This window comes from Topomyia yanbarensis, chromosome 2 (assembly GCF_030247195.1).
Source record: "Topomyia yanbarensis strain Yona2022 chromosome 2, ASM3024719v1, whole genome shotgun sequence".
NCBI lineage: Eukaryota > Metazoa > Arthropoda > Insecta > Diptera > Culicidae > Topomyia > Topomyia yanbarensis.
The window spans coordinates 395,776,644-395,802,328 of NC_080671.1; the positions used below are offsets into that span (position 1 = coordinate 395,776,644).

The 25,685-nt window shown below is 42.2% G+C and overlaps 2 protein-coding genes across 3 annotated transcripts in view; one reads left to right on the forward strand and one right to left on the reverse strand.

Annotated features, from left to right (window-relative positions):
* Positions 1-25,685, reverse strand: part of LOC131684849 (uncharacterized) — a 732,442-nt gene that overhangs the window by 368,100 nt on the left and 338,657 nt on the right. The gene's annotated exons all lie outside the window — the stretch shown is intronic.
* LOC131680832 (uncharacterized) lies at positions 148-2,522 on the forward strand. Its single transcript, XM_058961543.1, has 3 exons — positions 148-1,047; positions 1,217-1,413; positions 1,517-2,522. Exons 1-3 carry the CDS (start codon positions 148-150, stop codon positions 2,520-2,522), a joined length of 2,103 nt encoding a protein of 700 aa, XP_058817526.1.

The following is a 25,685-nucleotide window of genomic DNA, read 5'->3' on the forward strand; positions in this document are numbered from 1 at the left end:
TCTCCCACATCATCCCGTGTTCAAGGAGTCGAGCACCACGACGAAGGTTAGGGTCGTTTTCGACGCGTCCTGCCGGCGTCAGGATATTCGCTGAACGACACGCTGTTAGTCGGACCCGTAGTTCAGCAAGATCTACTCTCTATCGTGATGAGATTTCGGACACATCACATCGCTCTGGTTGCGGGCATCGAGAAGATGTACCGGCAAGTATTCTTCCATCCTGACGATCAACCATTTCAACGAATTCTTTGGCGCACGGGCCCTGATGAACCCATCGCTACGTACGAACTGCAGACAGTAACGTACGGAACAGCGAGCGCTCCGTACCTAGCTACGCGTACTCTGCAGCAGATTGCACAGGATACCAAGCAGTTGTATCCAATCGCGAGGGGGCCAGTTACGGAAGACTTCTACGTCGACGATTTTCTTTCTGGGGCGCCGGACGTAGAATCCGCCATCAAGCTGCGTCGTCAGGTATCGGCAACGCTCAAGAAATGGACATCGAATTCACCTGGAGTTCTTGGGGATATACCACCTGATGATGTGGCAATTCAGCCGTTTCACAATCTTCAGGATGACCAGGCCGTCTCCACGCTCGGCCTCATTTGGGAACCGAAGTTGGACATACTCCGGTTCCTGCAACTGTCCACTTCTGGACAGATTCCACTACTGTCCTCCAATGGCTTCGCGGGAACCCGCGGGAGTCGTTGGAAGACTTTCGTCGCAAACCGGGTCTCGCAGATACAGCTTTCAACCGATCTCAACCGCAGGAAGCATGTTCCTGGAGTCGACAATCCCGCTTACGACATATCCCGAGGATTAAGTCCTACCGACATCCTCAACTGTACACGATGGTGGACTGGGACACCGTGGCTATCAAGGTCTCCGGATTCTTGGCCAAATCCAGCGTTACCCGCAGCAGAAACTCCTGAAGTGTCCGCCGAAGGACGCAAGACCAGTAGTCGCCATGACCACGACACAACTGAGTTTCTGCACCGATTTATTCGCTCGCTACTCCAACTTCTCCAAGCTGCGCAGAGTGACAGCGTTCATTCAGCGTTATCTGCGCGTGCTTCGTGAACGAGCCTGGCAACGTCGTTCGGAAAAGGAGAAGTACAAGCCACTCGTCATCCCGAGCATTAACCCGCACCCAGTCCATCCGCTTACCGCACAAGAACTCCAACACGCCGAACTTTCGCTCTATCATCTCGCGCAGGGTGAACTGTTCGCTGAGGAGATTTCCGATCTCGCTAGTGGCGAACCTGTCGCAAGATCTTCCACGCTGAAGTGGTTGAACCCGTTCGTCGATCCCGAAGGCACCGTACGTGTCGGTGGCCGGCTTCGCAATGCCGCGCTGACCGATGCGAAGAAACACCCGATCGTCCTCTCTGCCAAGCATCCGCTTGCTGTTCTGTTGGCTAGTTTTGCTAGCCACTCTCCGCCAGAAGTTTTGGATTCTGGGCGGCAGAAATCTTGTGAAATCCGTCTTTCACCGTTGCCACACTTGCTTCCGTAGCAAGCCCACACTAGTCCAGCAGAGCACAGCAGATCTTCCGGCATCGAGAGTATCTCCAACCGGACCGTTTTCCGTCTGCGGAGTCGACTATTGCGGACCGTTCTATTTGAAGTCAGCCGCCCGCAACCGTGGGCCAACGAAGGTGTACGTGGCCATATTCGTCTGCTTCTCTACGAAGGCAGTTCATATCGAGCTGGTGAGCGACCTGTCTACTCCAGCGTTCCTAGCTGCACTCCGTCGTCTGGTCGCCCGCAGAGGAAAGGTGGTAGAGTTGCATTCTGACAACGCTACCGCTTTCAAAGGTGCATCGAATGCACTGAACCGCATCTACCGCATGCTGAAGGTCGATGAGTCTGATCGGAATCAGATCTTCGCCTGGTGCTCCGACAACGAAATTTGCTGGAAATTCATCCCACCTCGAGCACAACACTTTGGCGGTCTATGGGAGGCTGCAGTGAAGTCAGCGAAAACACACCTGCTGAAGGCAATCGGCAACGTAAACGTTGCATACGAGGACATGCTCACACTGCTGGCGCAGATAGAGATGTGCCTCAATTCTCGTCCACTGACTCCAATGCCGGACGATCCGTCCGATCTCGATGTCCTAACGCCAGGACATTTTCTCTTCGGGAGTAATCTCCAAGCTGTTCCGGAAGTTGATTTGAAGGAGACTCCTGACAACCGCTTGAACCACTGGGAGGTGACCCAGAAACGGTTCCAAACTATCTGGTCTCGCTGGTACCCGGAATACTTGCAACAACTACAGTCCCGTGCAACGAAAGGTTGCAACCCGCCTGTCTCCGTTGGCGTTGGCAGAGTCATCATCGTGAAGGAAGACAACATCCCGCCAATCAATTGGCCTCTTGGCCGAATCATCAAGTGTCATCCGGGATCCGATGGCATCGTCCGTGTGGTCACTCTACGAACCGCTGCAGCCAAGGAGGTTGTGCGTCCTGTGGCCAGAATCGCTCTACTACCGACACCACCAACTCAACGAGCCGAGTGAAATATGTCATCCAGGTAGAGCAACCCGGACGGGGAGAACTTGATCGATGCGCACCTGCGCATTGCACAGGTAATTACAATTCCAATCCCCCAACCCCAATCGTTCGATCTACCTGGTCTTTTTTTCTTCTTGGTCGATGGCGATGAACTCCAAGGGCAATTGCTGTCAGTCACTGGACTTGTACTGGACACTCACCTGGCCTTTCCAGCACAAAACATCAGCAATATGTGTTGACATTCCCGAGTACCATTTGCTGTCATCAACCGAGTTCGCCGATATCCAACAATTGGAACACAATCGCCCGCAGAACAAAGCCCGTTTGAATTATTTGTTTTGACACACCGTAAAGTTTCAAGGTGGCCGGAATGTTCGGCACATACTTTAATTTGTACATAGCTTATACTAAACTTAAGACAACCTAAAACGAACTACAGTTGAAATTAAATCTCGAGTTGAAAGGTCGATCCTGTGTTTTGTTCCTTCGCAGTAGAAGAAAGTCGTCGGTAGTTTACTTTGCTCAGCTCAGCAATAAAATTTACAAGTGGTGGACTTAGTGTTTTTTGTTCGTATTTTGGTACTGTGAGCCACAGTGAAAGTCCCCAAGCGAAGGGAGGACTTTAGTTTGCAGTGCGCGGTACAGACAGTATTTTTCCCGTTCGTTCAAACGGTAGTCGCGATCGTATTATTGCACCAGCCAAATTGAAGACGGCGAAGAACAATAATTGGCCGTGGTTAAGCATTCGTTTCCGTGCGCGCTTGTGCGTTGCTAGTTTTGAAAACTAGCGAAGAAAGTCCTTCGGTGACCGGCAAAAGTTCGTGCTCGAACAGGAATCATACTAGGCATACTGCGCGATTTTTTTTGACAGCGTAGAGATATATCGTGAACCTGTAAAATGGGATTTTTAGTTCTAATTATGAAAAAGTTTTCATATAAATTAACCACAAACTGGCAGATATGCAGCATTTTACCTCTCCTAGGTTGATGAGTTTGACAGTATTGCAAACACTATCAAGCATAGTTATGAATCAATTTTAAAGAACTTCTGATAGATTCTGGTTATAGAATTACGCCTCGATAGTGGTGCATCAAGGAGACCGAGAGGGACTTTTTTATGTTTTTTTGATTTTTCATACTTTGCACCAGCCCAAACTAGTGATCAACTATTCGCCTGTGCACGCTGGCGTGGCCGACTGGTGGGTCAACGTGAATTAATTTTTGCTGTGGCGACGGTGGTGGGGTGACGGTGTTGGTGAATGCGGCTCGCAGCGAGGATCATTGTGTGTCGATTTATCGGTCGGCTTCGTTATCGTGCACAGGTTAGTTAAGGAAATATAAAAGTTGAAGCCTTTTAGTGTTAATGTAGTAATAATTGTAGTTTTTAGTACTAGCGCACAATTGTTATGTGTTAGTCGTATGTCAGTTTGAGTATTTGTGACAGCTGGGTCAGGGAATGGATGCAGAACTGGTCTATATGTCAGAATAGTGGGTAATCCTTATTAAGATTCGTTGGTCACTTTTTTCAGGTGTTTAATTCGAGCACTCGATTTGATTCATTTGGGAAGATCGGATTGGACAAATGAGGATACGAACGCTTGTGGCCTTCGCGATAACACAAACCTGGTCACAAATGTGAACAACTTTTAAATTTACAAACGTGGTCTCAAGCATTAACCCATCGCTCGTGCGATTATGAATTGGTCTTATCCGGAAGCCTTTATCCTCGGTTCTAGCAGCCTAGACTCATGCGTTTGATTGGACTAATCAACAGAAAATGGCGCTCATATTCACTAGACAACACGTTCCATGGCGACATGACCGGGAATCCTAGTGATATGGGGGAACACTGTTCTAGTACACTGAACATTAAGTATCAGATTCCGATTTAAGAACACACACAAATAAGCGAATGGCGATACGGTTATAAAATCGAATTAATCTACGCAAAGATACATACACGCTAGGACACGCGACAAACACGTTAACATGCAAACGCCTGAGCCTCCTCCATGCACAACTTCGCCCGGGATCTCACAAAAATAAAAAACACCTTGGTGATTGAGCGAACGTTTTAGCACTTGTAAACTGATAAACGCGGGCTCCACCGCGAGCCTACAAACACATGTGTTTGCGCGATCATAAATCAGTCACGTCCGAAAGTTCCTGCCCTAATAGAGTAAGTCCATGCCTTCAATTGGACCAATCGAAAACATGACGTTCATATCCACTAAACAACTGCTGACATGACCGGGAACTTTGGTGATACACTCTCTGCTAGTATTCAACACATACATACAAACGCTTAAGACATTCGCGATCATCCATGCACACCAAAGTGCGCGTAACATGAAAACCCACCGGTGTTAAAATGTATGTTTTAGCACTTTTAAATGTACAAACGTGGTCTCAAGAGTGAACTTGAAAACGGCTGTGTTGGCGCAATCATAAATCGGTTACATCCAGAAGTTCCTACTCTCGGTCATAGCAGCCTAGGTCCATGCCCTTAGTTGGACCAATAAAAAAGACGCTCGTATCCACTATAAAATAAGTTCCATGGTGACACGACCGGGAACTCTTGTGATATGGAAGAAATTACTCGCTTCTAGCATCTGAACCGTACACCGAAAATTTAGTATCAGATTCAGGGTCATCGAACGATCATCTAAGAACCCACGCGAATATGTAAATGGACGCACGGTTAGAAAAAGAATTTATACACCCGATGTTACATTCACGTTAACATCCCTAATAAACATCGTATGATTTAAGAGCCTAACGACCTGTTCAGGGTATAATCCAAACCATATGTGGAATCGTTGCAGTGTGTGGGTTAAAGCTCGTGTATATTTTTTTTATTAGGGATACGCGACATACATGCGCCCACGCGAACGAGCACGTTAACGTACAAACGCTCAAATCCATCGCGATGATACACGCGATCGTGAAGTCACTACGCCCGAACATATCTGAACAAAACAATGAATATTACATTCAGAATAACGGCCCGCAGCCATTGGCCTTAAGCAGTGTTCCCATTTCATCTGCAATTGTAGCGAGTCATTCTGATGTGGAGCCCCTCCAAGACCCTAGTTCTACAGCTCCAGTAGGACAACTTTCGAAAAAAGATATAGTTCGTACATAATTTTTGTCGTACTCTAACTATTCGTTTTTTATGCATAAAATTTTGATTAATGAAAAGATTTTTTAATGCAATTTTTAAATGGATTATCGATTTTTTAGGAAAAACGTTGCTGTATGCAGGAAAAATATGATTTATTCAACTAATCGTTGGTGGGTAAACTATCTTGTGAGTGTGGCAGATTTGGAATCTAGATCGAGATGGTGCTGTGAACGGGATTATTGATTTGGTTTATTATGGATGGACTCTGAGATTTGAAAGCGAAATGGTGTGCGCATATTGGATTGGATAACATTGAGCTGGCAAAAAGTTATACCCCTTTGCCAGGACTCGACAGAATGACAACTTTGAACGACACGAAGGTTAACTCGTCAAAAGGTTTACCTTTGAGAACTAACTTTGTCACGTTCACAGTTTCGTTAATGTTAAAATTGTGCTTTGCCAAGTCCGCGACATGTTCGATGGTAACCTCGGAGGTGAAGCCAGAGAGATATAACCAAACCGACTTGCGGCAAGGGGAATACTTACGAATACACGCTCAGGTTTTTTTACGCAGTTTTTTTGCGCGGCAGTTTTGCCTTTCTCATATAGAAAGGTTATGCAATCACTCTAAAAATCGTCAACCTAATGAGATGGCTGGACCGATTTGCACAAACTTAGTCTCAAATGAAAGGTACAACCTTCCCAACTGCTGCTATTGAATTTTTTTTATTGATTGGACTTCCGGTTCCAGAGTTACGGGTTGAAGAGTGCGTCCACACAGCAAATTCCCATGTAAACTGAAATGAAAAATTCTCAAGGAGGGGAGTAAGGGAAGATTTCAAAATCGAATTTGCATTTTTGATGCCAAATGACTTTAAAATGCATGAAACGTTGAGATTTGATCTCGAAAAAACTAAAATTGACTTTTTTGGACTTGACACCTTATTGCCTTTCTCATATAGAAAAGTTATGCAATCACTCTAAAAATCGTCAACCTAATCCCGGCCGATTTTGTTTGACTTATTTAGGCATAGGTAGGAGTATGCAATGAGGGGTTTGCTACTTCAAATTGAAACTAGTTTAAAATTTCTTAACAAGTTGAAAATTTTCGGCTGGGTCCAGACCCGCCAGATCCTCTTCCTTGATCCGCCGCTGGTTTCAAGCGATGTTTCACATAGCATCTCAAGATCGTGGTTGTTGATCCATTGTATGTATGTGCGAATCGTATTCATTTCCACCGTTGTATTGAACATAACCAGCCATGCAATCGTAGTTTGGACAAATGAGAAAGGCAAAATTTCACCACTAGGTGGATTAAAACAGGTTTTTTACGTGGTTTTTTTTTTTCTTTACGTGGATTTTTAAAATTACGCGGTTTTCAATTACGCGGATTTTTAAATTTACGCGGTCTTCATTTACACGGTCTGTATCCCCCGCGTAAAAAACCTGAGTGTATTTTCATGATACATACAACATCTCTTGATCACATCTTTTACCCCTCTCTTGTATATAGAATCCTATTTCTAGTCTTAAGATAGCTGTATTTTTTTCTCCTTCAGGAAAAAAAAATATTTCAACATTGTAACCTCCTAGTTTTAAGATATCCAAAATGTAAAAACAAAAGAATTTGGCACCGCCAAGCTAACGCATTTGTGCTTATCAAATAAACGAAATGAAAAAAAAAATCTTGATCACATTTTTTTCGAAATATCCTAGTGGAGAACCAAAAACTGGAACCGACTGTTTTCAAAAGTAGAATGCATCTCAGCCGAGTGTTTTCAGCTTTGGGGAATACTTTGAAACTTGCACACGTATTAGAGCGACTTGATTTTCCTTTCGTCTGCTGTGTGTAAAAATAAAGCACGCCTGTTTGGTTTGTATGGTATTGAAAATGTGTGTACTATTTATGCTCATCACATTCAGTCCAATAGTATCGGATTTTATCGACTACTTTTGCTGGGCCTCCAAGTCATCGCTCAAATAGCGGGGATACGCGAATCTTATACATGGTTGCGCACTGTAGGTGTAATCCTTTCTAAATCATATTTGTCCGAAAAAAAACAGTAATTTAAAAATATTGACAAACGATGTTCAAATGTTTGAAGTATTCACAAAATATATTTTATCCATTGCATAGTGAGTTAAAACCCATGTGCGGTTATGTTAGTGTGATGGTTGAGGTTCAATTTCGTAGTGTCTTTTAAGTTAGATTAAACTTTTTGTACGCACAGATTTTCATTCCATTTAGATATGGTACGCAACATTTTTTGGAGGGGGAGGGGGTACGACAAAATGTGTTACAGTCTTCCAGTTTTCAAATCTTCCAGTGTTCATTCAAGTTTGTTATGAATATATAACAAATTCGTTACTAATACTTTTTGCATGTATCAGGCAATTAGCAGTTGGGAAATTGGATTCTGAGGTGATTATGACTTTCATTGGTTTAGTTTTTAATAAAAAAAATACTGAAAAAAATTTAGTTTGGACAAGGAAAAGTTTTTTCAAATAACTTTTTTTCTTAAAAGTGCCCATTTTGAATTTTCGACGGTAGATAGGGAACATAATTACCTATCTTGGAGCAAAATTTTATCCAAATCTAAGATAGTTTTTTTTGTAAACCAATTTAAAAATTTTAGAATTGATTTTTTTCAGTGTAGGAGTCGATAAAGAATTTTTTCATTGTTTTAATTAAATAATTTGACCATTTTTGTGACAAAGTTCTCGTGGACAGAAAGTTTCATTAAAATCTGAGAGGGTGCTGTCAACATTTGTTCGAGTTGGCGCGAAATTCGTCTTGTGTTAGGTGGCAGCTGCAGTTGTGTGTGACCTCTCTCTCTCTCTCTCTCTCTCTCTCTCTCTCTCTCTCTTTCTCTCTCTCTTTCTCTCTTTCTCAGTGGTACGATCGCTGTCACCTATGCAATGGTCATCCTGGGAAGTCATCATAACCCAGAGTGCATTGGGCTGGAGTCCCAAGGGTTGCAGGTTCGAATCTTGCCTCGAAAGGGGAATTTTTCCACATAATTGCTCACCATTTAGATCGGTTTTCCTTGTTGGATACCACCAAAACAGTATTATATTATAATTACACCACCGTACCGCACAGATTTAAGACTGACAATATATTCAGAGCATCTTGGATGTACAGGTCAGTGATCTAAACCTGCAAATCGAAGTAGTTTGATGTTCATTTCAATAGATTTTTAGCATCTGAGGTATTGTACCGGAATATATGGTTAATTAATAATTGGTTGCAGCTAGCGGCGTAGCCCAACTCGAACGGTCAGTGAGTGAGATTCGTGTAGAGCACTCGGATATTGTATCAGCAGCATCCAAGCTTAAAGCATCGTCATCTCCCGGACCAGATGGTGTCCCTGCTGTGTTTTTGAAAAAGTGTATATTTGGTTTGGTGAAACCACTGTGTCAATTATTCAAAATGTCACTGACAACCGCGATTTTTCCTCAATTGTGAAAAGCAGCTTTCATCTTTCCTGTCCACAAAAAAGGTGATAAGAGGAACATTGACAATTATCGAGGAATTTCTGCGCTCTGTGCCATTTCCAAGCTCTTTGAGTTAGTCGTGGTGGAGTCGGTGTTTTTTCACTGTAAGGAATATATTTCTAAAGACCCGCACGGATTCATGCCGAATCGATCGACGTCGACGAATCTACTATCTCTAACCTCTTTTGTGTCCGAAGGGTTCGATGCGATTCAACAAACTGATGTTATATATACTGACTTTTCTGCAGCTTTCGACAAAATCAATCACTATATCGTAATCGCTAAATTGGTAAAACTTGGCTTCAGTGGATCACTCCTGCGATGGTTCCAATTTTATCTCGTTGGCCGTCAACTCAGTGTGAACATAGGTGATGCATACTCCAAACTGTTCTCCGCAACGTCTGGTATTCCGCAAGGAAGTCATCTCGGACCATTTATATTCACTCTCTATTTCAACGATGTAAACTATCAGCTGAAAGGGCCACGGTTGTCGTATGCACATAATCTAAAAATTTTCAACAGAATTAGGAGCCGAACGGACGCACAATATTTGCAGCAACAATTCGACACTTTCAGCAGATGGTGTGAAAACAACCGAATGATTCTGAATCCGGCGAAATGTTCTGTGATATCGTTCTCCAGAAAAAAAGATCCCATTGAGTTTGAATATAACTTGTCTGGAGCTCTTGTATCCCGGTTGAGCTGCGTTAAGGATCTTGGAGTGCTGTTAGATTCGAAATTTACATTTAAGAATCACATTTCGTATGTTGTTGGTAAAGCATCGCGAAGCCTGGGCTTCATTTTTCGTACGGCTAAATCCTTCACAGACATTTATTGTCTCAAAAGCCTCTACTGCTCTTTAGTGCGTTCCACGCTGGAGTATTGTTCGGCAGTCTGGAACCCGAATTACATGAACAGCAGCGATCGAAATGAAGGCGTTCAACGAAAATTTATACGGTATGCTCTTTGGCGCCTGCCTTGGCGCGATCCTGTTCGTCTACCAAGCTACGAGAGTCGGTGTCAACTCATCCAGCTCGATACCCTTCAGCGTCGTAGAGAAACTGCAAGAGCCTTATTCATCTCTGATCTTCTGTCAGGACGCATCGATTCTCCAGATTTACTAGAGCGAGTCAACATTCAAGCAAGGTCCAGAACGTTACGCGGAAACGTTCTTCTGAGAGTGCCGTTTCGACGAACTATTCACACAGCTAATGCCGCTATCACGGGACTACAACGCCTTTTCAATCGTGTGTCTCACCTGTTCGACTTTCATTTGTCTCGAATATCATTAAGAAATCGATTCCTGCAGTTTTTTAGATGCAATTAGTTTAAATTTCCATCATTGGGGGCGAGTGCGGCCTGCTGATGTGTGCGATAAATAAATAAATAAATAGAATTCTTCTGAGAACGCGGTAATCAACCTGTTATTTCGGAACCAAGTATCAGACCTGAATGAAATTCAATAGCAGTCAATGGGAGTATTACACCTTTTATTTGAAATCAAGTTTGTAAAAATCGGTTCGCTGAGAAATAGGTTGGAAAGTTCCCCGGGGGTATTCTAAACTGTCATGGGTGGTCTATGTGATCAAAACTACTTTGATTGATCATTACTGATCTCGACCCGAAAATCCAAATCATGTTCCACTAATTTTAATACACATTGAATCTTTTTAAAATCTTCATGATATCAGTTCATATGAGAATTTTCTGTGTCACCTCATTCTTCAACCCATAACTCCGGAACCAGAACTTCAATCCAAATGAAATTCAATAGCAGCATATGGCGCTATAACTCTCATTTGAGTATAACATTGTTTAAATCGGCCCAGCCAGCTATGATATAAGTAAATGGCATCCTATAGTACATACACACACATACAGACATTTGATGATCTCAACGAACTAAGTTGAATGGTGTATTAGATTGGACCCTGCAGGTCTCGGTAAAAAAGTTAATTTTTGGAGTGAAGCATAAATGTAGAACGATATCGTATTTGGCTTGGAAAAGGTTGATCAGTAGTCGAAACGTTGGGTAGTGTGAAGCTACCAATCTATTTTAACCTTTTCGTTTAAACTGAAAATGCTGAAAATTCAGTACATCACCATCGGGTCTTGTTTTCAAATCATTGTGATTTATTTTATTTTAAACTTTAAAAATTTGAATAAAATATAAATAAAATATAAATAACCGAGCACTTCGTTTACGGAAAAAAATTTAAATTCATTAACTAACGAGTTGTAAACGCTGTGCTAAAATACTACTGATCTGGCAAGGTATTTGAACCTGCAAACAAAAACCCAGGGTTTTGCTACAAACAAAGCAAAATGTTCCATCGTGCCTTCTTTTTGTTTGGACACTTCACAGATCTGTAAAGTTTTGGCCAGCCATGATAAGCTGTGAAAATAGAAATGCGCCAAATTAGATAACAGCAGCAGCTTGAACCAGTCTACTCTACTCTTCCGGAAAGGCTAACAATTTTACAAATCGTTTTCGAAAGGTTAAGTACTCCGCTTTGAGCTAAATTATTCAAACCAACCTAACCTCCAAACCACAGAAAAACGTTCTCTCCCACACCGCAGTATTCAAAAATGCATTTTCCCATACATAACGAAATTGCGATGCCTCCGGGAAAAGCACTCTCAACTTCTCATTAGACAGCTTAGAAAATGGTTACGCAACTGGCAGCCGTCGAGGCTGCTTCTTCGGCGAGGGAAAAGAGGAAAAAAAAACCCCTTTCATAAACCATTGCATGTCGAAACGCTTTCCACCGCGCTCCATATTGCATCGCGCAGTCAGTGTCTGCTCAACTCGACAATCCCCGTTCGGAAGCAATAATGGTCCACCGGGAGTTATAACCATAGTTTTCCGTGCTTATTTTTGCTGTCGATGGTACTCTAGAAAGAGTAGAGCGGCGGGCAGTATGTGACAGAATTGAAAATGGTTATGCTTTTTTTTGCCGGACAGATCCTGTGAGCCAAAAAAAAAATTGTTCACCAATCCTTGTAAGAACAAAGATTTTTTCCTGCTCGTCCATAAGCGGTTTACCGACCAGCTAAATTCCTCTCCCGAAGCTTGTCAAGGTCCAACCCACGAAACAATGCACTCCTCCCATTCGCCAAGCGGAGGAAATTGATGCTGTATTACGGATGTACCGCACCTGATGCACATATCGTGCCAGCATCCAGCCAAACATGACCTTCCCTGCTCACATTCCCTGCTATATGTGTGGGTCGGGTTCATGTTGGGGCAGCATCTCGTGGTACCCATCGGTGGTGCCGTCGTCGTTCGTTGATGGGAAAAGTAAATACGAAGCGAAAGTCAAATCCTGTGGGGGCATCAGAGTTTCTGAGTTTCCGCTCGTTCCCGTAAATGTAATTTAATGCTTCTGATTTGTCGTGTCAGCGCCGCAGCCCGTGAAACGGGAGTTGAGTTTGTTGTGAAGGACCGGACCGGATTTCGCGTTTCGAAAATGAAAATGTACCGGTCTGCCGGAGCAAGGGGGTGGCTTGGAAGCAGAATTTGTTAAGATACTTTGTAATGAAGTTGCACTGTTGCTTATTTCAATTAGATCCAGGTTGAAGAACCCCTTATCAAAAAAATATTTATAATAAACTGTCATGAGTCATGAACTCTCAAAATGTTTAAATTTCGTGCGGGAATTACCGCAGCAATGAAATAATGCATGCATACATTAAAAACAGAAGCATCACTCCGAAAGAGCACCCCTCGCGACTGTACGCCATATTTAACAGATTTGCACCTGCAGCTCTGTCGAATGGATTCAACAAGGAACGGATTATATTGCTCATAACTTTCAGCGTCCAATATGCAATGTATTGCAATGTGCAATGTCGAAGTGGTCGATGCAGTTTCAAACCTCATTAGAAGGCTCGGCTATTTTTGGAATTCGTCCACCCATACTTCAAATCATAGTTTTGTGAGGAAGTAAATCTCCCTCGACGAGATGGACGGATGGAAAGGTGTCGGAAATGTGTTCATTAATCAGCGGAAATGCTGTCGGGGACTAGGGAAGTAGAAATTTAATTAAAACTTTCCTTTCTTTCTGTCAAGCAGCGGGCAATTAGCGGGCAATGGGGCGGCAGGGCGGCTTGATCCGGTGCCCTTTTGTTGCAGCAGAAAAGTTACAGCGCGATGGATAAGGAGGTTGATAGTGTTCTGTACAACTCTAGTGTTTGACTATGAACGGACAACTGTTGAAGTCCGGTTGGTCAAGTTGACACTGAATTCCACTTCGAATGCCCGATGAGCGTGGGTGTACAAACAAACTGAAACCGAGCAGCTCTAGAGAGAGTTTATTCTTTCATTTGGAAGGACAGAATTAATTGGCACTTTTGTAGTGGTATTTCCTTTCGGTGTTCGGAATGTTCGTGGTTCAGAAGTTACCGTCCGGGAGTTTCTGTAGAAATCAGCCAGGTTTGAAGCTATAATTATAATTCGGTTGTTTAGCATTTACATTGTTACCCGAACAGAATGCGTTTTCATCAGATATTTTTACAAAAAAAAACAATCAACTAGTTCACTGTATCATACCATTGTTAGTCTCGTTATCTTATTTTTATTATTAATACCGAAAACATGTTTTAAAACTTTTCTTAAAAGAATCTACTAATGTTGGTTCATTATGTTAATCAGGAATGATATAATTGGTAACATTGTATTTCATTAGAGATATAATAAAATTAAGCCACAATAAAATTGACGGAAAAGGAATAAAAAATGTTGAATAAATGTAAAAATGTGAAAGGATTTTTTCTTACTTAAAAACTAATGCTGAACACGAGTTTGTGCTAGTTTTTCGATCTTTTTGTTTTTGATAAAAGTACGGACATCAACATGAAACACACGCTTGAGGGCACGATAGGTCAGCCGTAGACTTTAGGTCGCTACTGATCGGCTCACAGTTAATCAACCACATGAGCTGGATTGAACAACTTCAATTCCACACTCTGGCGACGACGAGAACACCGAAGAAGTCAATCGCTAGTACAAATCCAGAAGCAGCTGTCGAAACAACATGTTTTTTCAACATTTTCTTTCGCTGTTCCCTGATTTTCCACATCATTTGCCACTTCTCATTTTCATACCTGAATGACGTCGATTTAATTTTTAAATAATCTACAGTATTATTACTCTTCAAATAAAAGTTGAACCGGTGATTTTCTAGGCATGTACATTGTTTAATTTAACCTCCACTATAGTGACCCCAATTTTTAAAACATCGAAAAAAGTACCTTCGACTTGCGAGATTTAGCTTGATAAATATTTAACCAGGGATAAAACTATTTTTGCCCAAAACGTTTCCAGATGTATAGCCTTTCCAGCGAGTGCTTGTTTGTCAAAATCAGTGCAAAAGTACCATCGCACGAGCTCGCCAAAGAGAACTGAACTACTTGACCCCACTCTACTCTATAGTAGTTGTAGTTTCCTTCTTTTTAACATGAGCTGCTCATTCTATAAATTTTTTTTGTTATTGCCTACAAAACATATACAATTTTCCTTATCCCGCCTAAAGCTCGATTAGATCTGTTTTAAGAGAGAGAAAGAGAGAGAGAGAGAGAGAGAGAGAGAGAGAGAGAGAGAGGGAGAGAGAGATAGAGATAGGTAGAGACAGAAAGAGAGAGGGAGAGAGAATTTTTGTTAAAATCTGACACTTCGAAAGTTATTTGCAAAACAACCCTGCACTGGAGAATGGTTAAAATTGACAGACAGTTAGTTAAATTTATCAACTCGATAGTTAGGGCATGTTCAGGAGCGTTTTATTTTATATTGGAGTTTCAAAGTAGACCTGGAACTGAAACATTCACATCTCCAGCAGAACATTTCGTTTTATAATTTCAAACAGTTTTGTTATAAAATTTAAAACTGTTAAGCAACGTCGTCCAGATAAAACTATGGTAGCAGCCAGGTGGAGAGAGTCCTTCGAGACATTATTGAATGGAGAGAATGTTAGAGCGTCAAATAACAGAATAAGGATAAGTGACGATGGACAAGCTGTGGAGCCTCCAACGCTAGAAGAGGATAAAAAGGCAATCAAAGAGCTGAAAAACTGTAAGGCTACTGGAAAGGACGAGCTCCCGGCCGAACTTTTCAAACACGGCAGTGAGCAGCTGCACGAAATACTTCGCCGTACTCTTTTGAAGGTATGGGAGGAAGAAGAACTACCTGCTGACTGGCTAGACGGCCTCATTTGACTCTTATGGGACACAGACTGAAGTGCGCCAATTATCGAGGAATATCGCTCCTCAATTTGGCGTACAAAATTATGTCACGTATTCTGTTCAACAGATTGAAGCCGTTGGAGGAGTCTTTCGTCGGCGAATTCCAAGGTGGTTTTCGTGAAAGCCGCTCAACAACGGATCAAATGTTTACCCTGCGACAGATCCTAGATAAATTCCGGGAATACAACTTGCAGACGCACCATCTGTTAATTGATTTCAAAGCGGCGTACGATTCCGTGAAAAGAAACGAGTTATGGCAGATAATGGTAGAACATGATTTTCCGACGAAACTGATTAGGCTGATTCGTACAACGCTGGATGGATCGAAATCAAGTGTTCGGGTTGCGGTTGAGATTTCGACGTCCTTCGTAACCTTAGACGGGTTGAAGCAGGGGTATGCGATGTCAAACTTGCTGTTCAACATTGCTCTTGAAGGTGCCATCAGGAGAGCAGGCTTGCAAAGGAACGGTACCATCGTCACTCGGTCGCATATGCTCCTAGAATTTGCGGACGATGTTGATATCATTGGAATCGACCGCCGAGCCGTGGAAGAGGCATTCGTGCCTTTTAAAAGGGAGACAGCAAGAATTGGTCCCACAATCAACACCAGCAAGATGAACTACATGATAGCTGGAAGAATACGTGGGTCCAATAGTAATGTTGGTGGTGTAGTGGTGTTAGGTGGTGATAAAATTGAAGTATTGGAAGAATTTGTGTACCTTGGAACTCTAGTGACGTGCGATAATGATGTTACCCGCATGAGAAAAAGGCATCTTGCAGCTGCAAATAGGGCTTTTCACGGATTTCGTAGCCAGCTGAAGTCCCGTAGTTTGCAGACGAAGACAAAATTCGCGACATTGATAGTTCGGGTTGCCTTGTACGGCATGAAACGTGGACGTTAAAGGAAGTTGCATATGGCGGCGTCGCATGAATCACGAGTTATACCATGTATATAAAGGAGTGGATATTGTCAAGCTAATAAAAAATGGCAGGCTGCGGTAGGCTGGTCATGTGGCACGAATGCCGGAAGAACGACAGGCGGAGATAATATTCAGTAGAGAACCGGGAACACGATGGCTGTTTGCAGTGGAAAAGGACCTAAAAGCACTTAATGTCCAGGGTGACTGGAAGAGATTGGCCCAGGACTGGGTCCAGTGGAGGAGAATTATTCACTCGGCGTAGATTCAACGAAGCGAATTGTTGCCAATCAAGTATCAAGTAAGTAAGCGACGTCGTTATATTTGTTACTCCAAAATACATGGAGAGTACTCAGCTCAGACACTTGGACCCGATAGAGTCCAGAAATTTGAATGCAGTAACGCTGAAGTCATGGCGAGATATGAATTTTACACTGAATCGAATACCCGCTAAAACTGAGAACATGTTCTAGTTTTGAAATTTTCAGTTTTATATTGTAGAACTGTCCAAATTATGAATCTAGAGCTGAAAAACTCCTGAACACTGCTCATGGTGCAGAATAAAAAGGTGGAAACTTTTCTGTACCTAGTCTATACTATGACAAAGATGAAAAGGATAAAGTGTTGTGTCAAGGTTTGTTTGGGTTTTGTCATGATGTGGATGTTTACGTTTCGAAGCTATAACTGTCATACTTAATGTAATAAGAAAAACACTAATTTTTAAATATCGACAAATGTTCACACTTCTACCAACTTATGGTCATCATGTAGCGGTCAATTCTAAATAACTATTTAAATGTCAACTTTTGAAATGGTTCGTTATCTCTATTAAATTTCACCATTCGAAAGAAAACTGTCAAATTTTAAATAAAGTTTAGAAAAATTCGCCAAATGGTTCACAGCCTAATATAATTTTTGGCCTTCGGTCAAATGGCATTCAGCCAAATGGCATTCGGTTAATTGGCATTCGGTCAAATAGCATTCGGTCAAATGGCATTCGGTTAAATGACATTCGGTCAAATGGCATTCGCTCAAATGGCATTCGGTCAAATGATTTTTCGGTCAAATGGTTTTTTGACTAAATAATTTTTTGGCCAAATGGTTTTTCGGTCAGAAGGTTTTTCGGCCAAATGGTGTTTCGGTCGCATGGTTTTCGGCCAGATAGTTTTTCAGCCAGATGGATTTCGGCCAGATGGTTTTTCGGCCAGATGGTTTTTCAGCCAGATGGTTTTTCGGGCAGATGCTTTTTCGGCCTGATGGTTTTTCGGCCAGATGGTTTTTCGGCCAGATGGTTTTTCGGCCAGATGGTTTTTCGGCCTGATGGTTTTTCGGCCTGATGGTTTTTCGGCCAAATTGTTTTTCGGCCAAATGGTTTTTCGGTCAAACGGTTTTTCGGCCAAATGGTTTTTCGGCCAGATGGGTTTTCAGCCAGATGGTTATTCGGCCAAATGGTTTTTCGGCCGAATGGTTTTTTGGCCAAATGATTTTTCGGTCAAATGGTTCTTCGGCCAGATGGTTTTCCGGCCAGTTGGTTTTCCGGCCAGATGGTTTTTCTGGCCAGATGGTTTTTCGGCCAGATGGATTTTTCAGCCATATGGTTTTTCGGCCAGATGGTTTTTCGGTCAGATGGTTTTCCGGCCAGTTGGTTTTTCGGATAGATGGTTTTTCGGCCAGATGGTTTTTTGGCCAGATGGTTTTTTGGCCGGATGGTTTTTCTGCCTAATGGGTTTTCGGCCAAATGGTTATTCGGCCAGATTGTTTTTCGGCCAGATGGTTTTTCGGACAGATGGCTTTTCGGCCAGATGTTTTTTGGCCAGATGGTTTTTCGGCCAGATGGTTTTTCGGTCAGATGGTTTTTCGGCCACTTGGTTTTCCGGCCAGATGTTTTTTTTCAAGATGGTTTTTCGGACAGATGGTTTTTCGGACAGATGGCTTTTCGGACAGTTGGTTTTTCGGACAGATGGTTTTCCAGCCAGATGGTTTTCCGACCAGATGGTTTTTTAGCCAGATGGTTTTTCGGCCAGATGATTTTTCGGCCAGATGGTTTTTCGTCCAGATGGTTTTTCGTCCAGATGGTTTTTTCAGATGGTTTTTCGGCCAGATGGTTTTTCGGACAGATGGTTTTCCAGCCAGATGATTTTTCGACCAGATAGTTTTTCGGCCTGATGGTTTTTCAACCAGATGGTTTTTCGGTCAGATGGTTTTTCGTCCACATGGTTTTTTTCCAGATGGTTTTTCGGCCAGATGGTTTTTCGGCCAGATGGTTTTTTGGCCGGATGGTTTTTCTGCCTAATGGGTTTGCGGCCAAATGGTTTTTCGGCCAGATGGTTTTTCGGCCAGATGGTTTTTCGGCCAGATGGTTTTTCGGCCAGATGGTTTTTCTGCCAGATGATTTTCCGGCCAGATGGTTTTTCAGCCAGATGGTTTTTTCGGTCAGATGGTTTTTCGGTCAGATGGTTTTCCAGCCAGTTGGTTTTTCGGATAGATGGTTTTTCGGCCAGATGGTTTTTTGACCAGATGGTTTTTTGGCCGGATGGTTTTTCTGCCTAATGGGTTTTCGGCCAAATGGTTTTTCGGCCAGATTGTTTTTCGGCCAGATGGTTTTTCGGACAGATGGCTTTTCGGCCAGATGTTTTTTGGCCAGATGGTTTTTCGGCCAGATGGTTTTTCGGTCAGATGGTTATTCGGCCACTTGGTTTTCCGGCCAGATGGTTTTTTTTCAAGATGGTTTTTCGGACAGATGGTTTTTCGGACAGATGGTTTTTCGGACAGATGGTTTTTCGGACAGATGGTTTTTCGGACAGATGGTTTTCCAGCCAGATGGTTTTCCGGCCAGATGGTTTTTTAGCCAGATGGTTTTTCGGCCAGATGGTTTTTTCAGATGGTTTTTCGGCCAGATCGTTTTTCGGCGAGATGGTTTTCCGTTCAGATGGTTTTTCGTCCAGATAGTTTTTTTTTCAGATGTTTTTTCGGCCAGATGGTTTTTCGGCCAGATGGTTTTTCGGCCAGATGGTTTTTCGGCCAGATGGTTTTTCGGCCAGATGGTTTTTCAGCCAGATGGTTCTTCGGCCAGATGGTTTTTCGGCCAGATGATTTTTCGGCCAGATGGTTTTTCGGCCTGATGGTTTTTCAGCCAGATGGTTTTTCGATCAGATGGTTTTTCGACCAGATGGTTTTTCGTCCAAATGGTTTTTCGTCCAGATGGTTTTTCGTCCAGATGGTTTTTCGGCCACATGGTTTTTCGGCCAAATGGTTTTTCGGCCAGATGGTTTTTCAGCCAAATGTTTTTTCTGGTCAAATGGTTTTTCGGCCAGATGGTTTTTCGGCCAGATGGGTTTTCGGCCAAATGGTTTTTCGACGAGATGCTTTTTCGACCAGATGGTTTTTCGTTCAGATGGTTTTTCGTCCAAATGGTTTTTCGGCCATATGGTTTTTCGGCCAAATGGTTTTTCGGCCAGATGGTTTTTCGGCCAAATGGTTTTTCGGCCAAATGGTTTTTTGGCCAGATTGTTTTTCGACCAGATGGGTTTTCGGCCAAATGGTTTTTTGGCCAGATGGTTTTTCGGATAGATTGTTTTTCGGCCAGATGGTTTTCGGCCAAATGGTTTTTCGGCCAGATGGTTTTTCAGCCAGATGGTTTTTCGATCAGATGGTTTTTCGACCAGATGGTTTTTCAGCCAGATGGTTTTTCGATCAGATGGTTTTTCGACCAGATGGTTTTTCGTCCAAATGGTTTTTCGTCCAGATGGTTTTTCGTCCGGATGGTTTTTCGGCCACATGGTTTTTCGGCCAAATGGTTTTTCGTCCAGATGGTTTTTCGTCCAAATGGTTTTTCGGCCACATGGTTTTTCGGCCAAATGGTTTTTCGGCCAGATGGTTTTTCGGCCAAATGGTTTTTCGGCCAAATGGTTTTTCGGCCAGATTGTTTTTCGACCAGATGGGTTTTCGGCCAAATGGTTTTTTGGCCAGATGGTTTTTCGGATAGATTGTTTTTCGGCCAGATGGTTTTTCGGCCAGATTGGTTTTCGGCCAAATGGTTTTTCGGCCAAATTGTTTTTCAGCAAGATGGTTTTTCGGCCAGATGGTTTTTCGGCCAGATGGTTTTTCGGCCAGATGGTTTTTCGGCCAGATGAGTTTTCGTCCAGATGGGTTTTTCGGCCAAATGGTACTTCGGCCGAATGTTTGATCATACTATAATCTTAGTCTATTTAGGTTGCACGTTGAGTATGATGTACTTCTCCAAAGTATCGTACAATTGGTTCAATATGCAATTTCAATAGGCTTTGATCAATCACCGGAAACTCACGGGTGGTCAACTAAGCTAAGCTAAGGTAAGCAAATGGTTTTTCGGTCAAATGACGTTCGAGTAAATGACATTCGAGCAAATGACGTTTGACCAAATGACGTTCGAACAAATTGCCTTCGGAATCTGAAAAATAATTATTTGCATCACTATTAAATTTAATAGAGCAATTGAGCCATTTTAATGACCTTCACAATTCGCAGATACAGACAATAAACAGAACAGTGGACACTCCCTGAATATTGCTTATGGCAAAAAAATACAAGCGTTCAAAGTGGTGTCGTTTGATTTCCACTGGACGACGTCCTTGAAAGTTTACTTCTCCAAACAAGTAATTTCTGTTTGCCCAACAAAAAGTCCATTACATTCAGCCGCGAGCTTCGTCCGTCCGGAAGCCTTCCCGTAGGGTGGATTTATGCTTCTAGTTAAAAGATATATTGTCCAAACTTTTTCCGCTTCCTTCCACTGCGTCGAATTATTGAGGCTTAGTTTGTTGTAGAAAAGGGAGAACTTTTCGGAAGAGGATTTCTTTATTTAACAGACTGCATTTTTTCACCCCCCCAACCCTTTCCCCATCGCAGAATAATACGATCTCTACATCTTTCTCGCGTCGTCGTCATCAGACAGAAAGTCACGCGCGGGTAAAAAACTTTAAATAACAACTCGAGGCTGGCATAACTTGTCCGTGCATACATAGCTTCGGGACACTCTGGGAAGACGTGCAGTAATAAAAATGTCAACCGGTGATGTGTGCTTAATTTTTTTTTTCGCTTAGCTTCGCTCGCCCGATTAACCCATCCCCCAACCTATCCAACGGCTCGGGGCAACTGTCCCGAGGAATGCCAATTTTCGCACCTTTCGTTTAGAATCTTAAATTTTACACTGGTCGTCTGGTCGTGCGTCGACTCGTCGTCGTCGTCGTCGTCGTCGTCATCCGTCGGTTGGGCGCAATTAGAATTGTGAAAGTAGCTTCCTTTCTTCCGTGACAGAATTGACACAAACTGACCAGCTGGGTGCTAATTTAAGTTTAAACTGTGCCAAACAAGATCTTGTCCCTTGGCGTTAGCCGTAAAATGTTTCCCTGTATCAAGTGTGAATAATCGGTTCAGCATGACTTCACAGCCGGGTCTGGTGAAATTGTTTTGCGAAGAATGTAACGGTTTTAATGAAGGATCAGTGACGGTTCGAGGGGGGGTCTTGGGTGAAAGAAGAACAATTTAACGTGAAAAGGACGGTTTGTTTAGGATGGTCAATGGCGGTTAATTCACATTAAATTAACATTTCGATTGTGTCGTTCAACTTTAAGAACTACATTGGCCATGACAGAAAGAATCAACGCTTGCACAGGGTACTTGGAGGAAAAAAAAAAAATCTTGATTAATAGGAAGCACGGTAGGGTAAAAAATACGAGATCTCAGTGTTCACATTTTGAACGTATCAATACACTTACACGGTCTAAATTGGATTAGTCTCCATTCATTATTAAATAAATTCGTATGGGCACCAAAAATATCAGCTTCGTATTAAAACGCTAGTCTTCTAATCAATGAAAGCGAGACATCGGCACAAAGGACGAATTTAGGACCGATTATACCCATAATTTAAATAGAATGTTTGCGCCACCGACCCTATACAAAGTCTAACAAAAGTCAATTACCGCACAACAATGCATACGCTATCATTCAATCTATTGACAAAACTGCATCCATTCTCTCTACCAACACTGCTGCACGGAACGACTGGCTGTCGACACGGAATTCCCACCATTTCCAGTGGATGGAACATTTTCGTGTGTGGTTCAACAAAACAAAAGATGAAAGTGCACAGATAGCAGTTTCGAACAGAAGCACATTTTCCCAACGCTTCCGCGCTGTGGTAACCGGAAACAAACATCCGAACGCATAGTTGAGTTGACTCCGCGGTGGAAAACAAGTTTTATGTACTTGCATACGTCGGCGCAATTGGGGAGTAAGAAAAACCCTATACCAGCAATTAATTATTCCCGCAATTTATGACCAGCGAACATGCGAAAGGTGCATAACCCCTCATCGGTTACCGCCGTCTGTTTATTGAATAAAGCCCACCACCCACCAATGAATGAACGAACGAAGGAACGAGCCAACACACACAGGATATCAAGGTGCAGGAACTTCTTTTCAGGTCACCAAGCAAATAGGGTGTCATTATAAATCTTACCTGTAACCTACATATGTTCGAAGTGGTAACAGTTTAAGACGTTCCGTACCGTACCGCATATTTAATGGCAACAAAGGAATGTAGCCGACGGAATCCATTCCGTAACCAGTTCCAGGCGGTTATATTCCCATAGGAATAATGAAGCATGTTATTCTGACCACCAGTTTCGAAGAAATAGCGGTTGTTTCCAGCTTGTTTGCTTCCGACCGAATTTCCCGGAAAGTACGTGTCTTTCAGCCGCTGGAGTATTGTGTAACGGCATGGCGAAACGATATAATAGTAGGAAAAAAGGAACTAAATCATTTCAGATAATATGTACATAGTAAAGCAGTTATCATCGGCCGGAAGGTTGTTCAACTTGACTTCCCATTTGAGCGAACGATAGGAAACGAGCTCTGCGTCTGAACCAAGAAGTTTAACATTAAATTGTAATAGCTAGGATAATTTCTTTCCCTAATCTAATTGTTTCCATTTTCATAGCAATCAAGTACCGTCGTGTGGGGTAACTTTGAAAGTATTTATTGAAACAAATAATGTCATGGTTTTTTTCCTGTACAATTCCCATCACCCACGGTTGACTTTTTTATTGATCCAACTCGAAACAACCAACCGACCCGTAACTGCCGAGTCTTCAGATGCATTCTGCACTTTCTGTTACGGTATTAAGTTAGAGCGGTGTGGTTTACCGTACGATAAAGTTTCATCTAATTATCACCCTGCTTCAAGCCTCCTAACTTTGAACGAAACCACTAATCCTGCTTTGGATCCGTGAACGGCCCCCTTCCCTGTTCACAGGCGCGCATGTAGATGTGAATGCATTGCCACCGAGTGACCGAGTGCTTGCAGAGGTCTGACAAGCAAACGAAGTGCATAAATCTGCTCCTTACGGCATTAAAACACATTCCCGGTCTTCATTTGAGCGTTCTTAGTGCCATATTTCCGGGCCGTGGTGGGGGAGGGGGAGGGGGAGACACCGATAGTGAAAGAGAACGACAGGGGGAAAATAATCTGAGAATTATAGTGATATCGTGCGAAAATGCTGTGCCAGTATGTATTTGATTTATGTAAACGCACCTATAAAGGAGCAGTTAGTTGGCTAGTGCTGCAAACTTTCAAGCAGCCATTATAACGGTCTTATAGTGACTGACGGGAAAACAAAGATGTGGTGTAGGCCGAGGAAGGTTTTTATATTCTAGTATTTAGATTAATATGGTATGGTGCAGTCTGTTATCGAAAAATTAATGCTATTTAGATTATTATAAGGGAATTTATTAAGAACACATTACTTGCTTTCATTCTCCAACGTTTCGCTACAGTCCAATCCTATTTAAGGAATCTATAGCCTGTGTACAATTAGTGTACCTAAAGATGTTGTTTTACAGTGCTCGCTAAGCTCTAAACCTCTAGAGTCCGCGCTGTAGAGAGAAATTACGGGCCCGGGGGGTCCAGCATAAGGTCCCCTTCCATCATTGTAAATTTTTCGAACACAGAAACTGTTAAGCTAGAAATGTGTTGAAAACAATAATTATCAGCTATTATGTAATTCATGGAGAACTATAGGAGACAAGAGGCGAATGACCCTAAGGTTAAAACCTCTATAATCAAAATAAAAAAAGAGAAACCTTAGGAGAATACACTTAGTGCTGTTAATCTCAATGACTTTTTTTCATTTCAAAGGGTGTTACAGTAATTTTTTTAATTTATTTTCCGTCGGTCTCTGTTCGCACTGTGTACCTATCATCGACACCAGAGAGGTGATCCAAAACAAGATATCGGTTCATCTACACATGGACCGGTACCAACGATTCTACTTCCCATGCGAATAAAGGCGTGATACAGAGTTCTCAAAATATCCCAACGATCTCGGCCGGGATTAAAAACCAGACTCACTGCACTGAGCGGCGGTCACGCTGACCACTCAAACATATAATTTGTTCAAAAGATTAATTTTTTTATTATTTTTTGTTCATAAGTTCAAATAGCATAAAATACAGAAAAATATTCAATTAAGCTTTCAGTTGAGCGTCTTTTAATTACTGCTAGCAAATTTTGTTCAGCCATCTCCTCCACTTTGTTCACCACAGACAGTTTAGTTTAACATTTTTGGGTCTTCTTCTGTTTCTGCTTGACAATGGACCAATATTCCAAATGTCGCTTTTCAAGCCATAGGTACAGAGAGCCTGCCAAACCAGATATTCCTGTGTGAACTTCGATAGCTTCATATGCTTGGAAATATCGGCCACTGTTCCTTCCGGTTGCCATTACGTTGGTGACAGTTGATGTGGTCACTTTTAAAGGTTTCACTATCTTGCAAGCAATTCGAATTCAGGTTATACGCGAGAACAATTTCTCCGTGCTGCTCCTCTCGCTTTTAAAACTGAAGAGCAAATGTCAAATATAAAAGGCATCTTTCTGCATGCAGGCAAAAGAGGGTACCTTTTTAATATCTCACTGATATCTTTAGTGGCATTGAAAGTAACCTATTTATCAATATTTTCATATTTATCAAAAAGTCGGTATTGCATAATTTTTATGAATCATTGTCTGGTTTCATCTAGAATTCGTTAAAGAAGCAAAACATTCGGCCAAGTCGGTGCGTTACAACTCAAATAGTCAAAACCTACCAATATAAAAAAAATCCAAAACGGAGAAACAATATATAATAATATATGAAAAAAAATTAAGACTATGGAAAAATTAAAAAAAAAATCAATGTATATGAACAATTTGAATAAATAGCAAAAAGACCGATTGCATGATTAAAACAATCAAATTAAACCAAGGAAATTAAAAAGGAAACCAGATAAACATTGAAGAAATAGAAAAATGCGGGTAAATAACGAAATGAAAAATAAAACGTCATGAGCATGGAATGCGGTAAAAATAGCAG

What these genes read in the sequence shown, in the direction of transcription:
- LOC131680832 (XM_058961543.1), top strand. Translation starts at nt 148, where the DNA reads ATGAGATTTCGGACACATCACATCGCTCTGGTTGCGGGCATCGAGAAG. An exon ending in AAGCTGCGCAGAGTGACAGC is followed by an intron (nt 1,048 to 1,216) that starts GTTCATTCAGCG and finishes CATCTCGCGCAG; the next exon opens with GGTGAACTGTTCGCTGAGGA. An exon ending in AAGCATCCGCTTGCTGTTCT is followed by an intron (nt 1,414 to 1,516) that starts GTTGGCTAGTTT and finishes TTGCTTCCGTAG; the next exon opens with CAAGCCCACACTAGTCCAGC.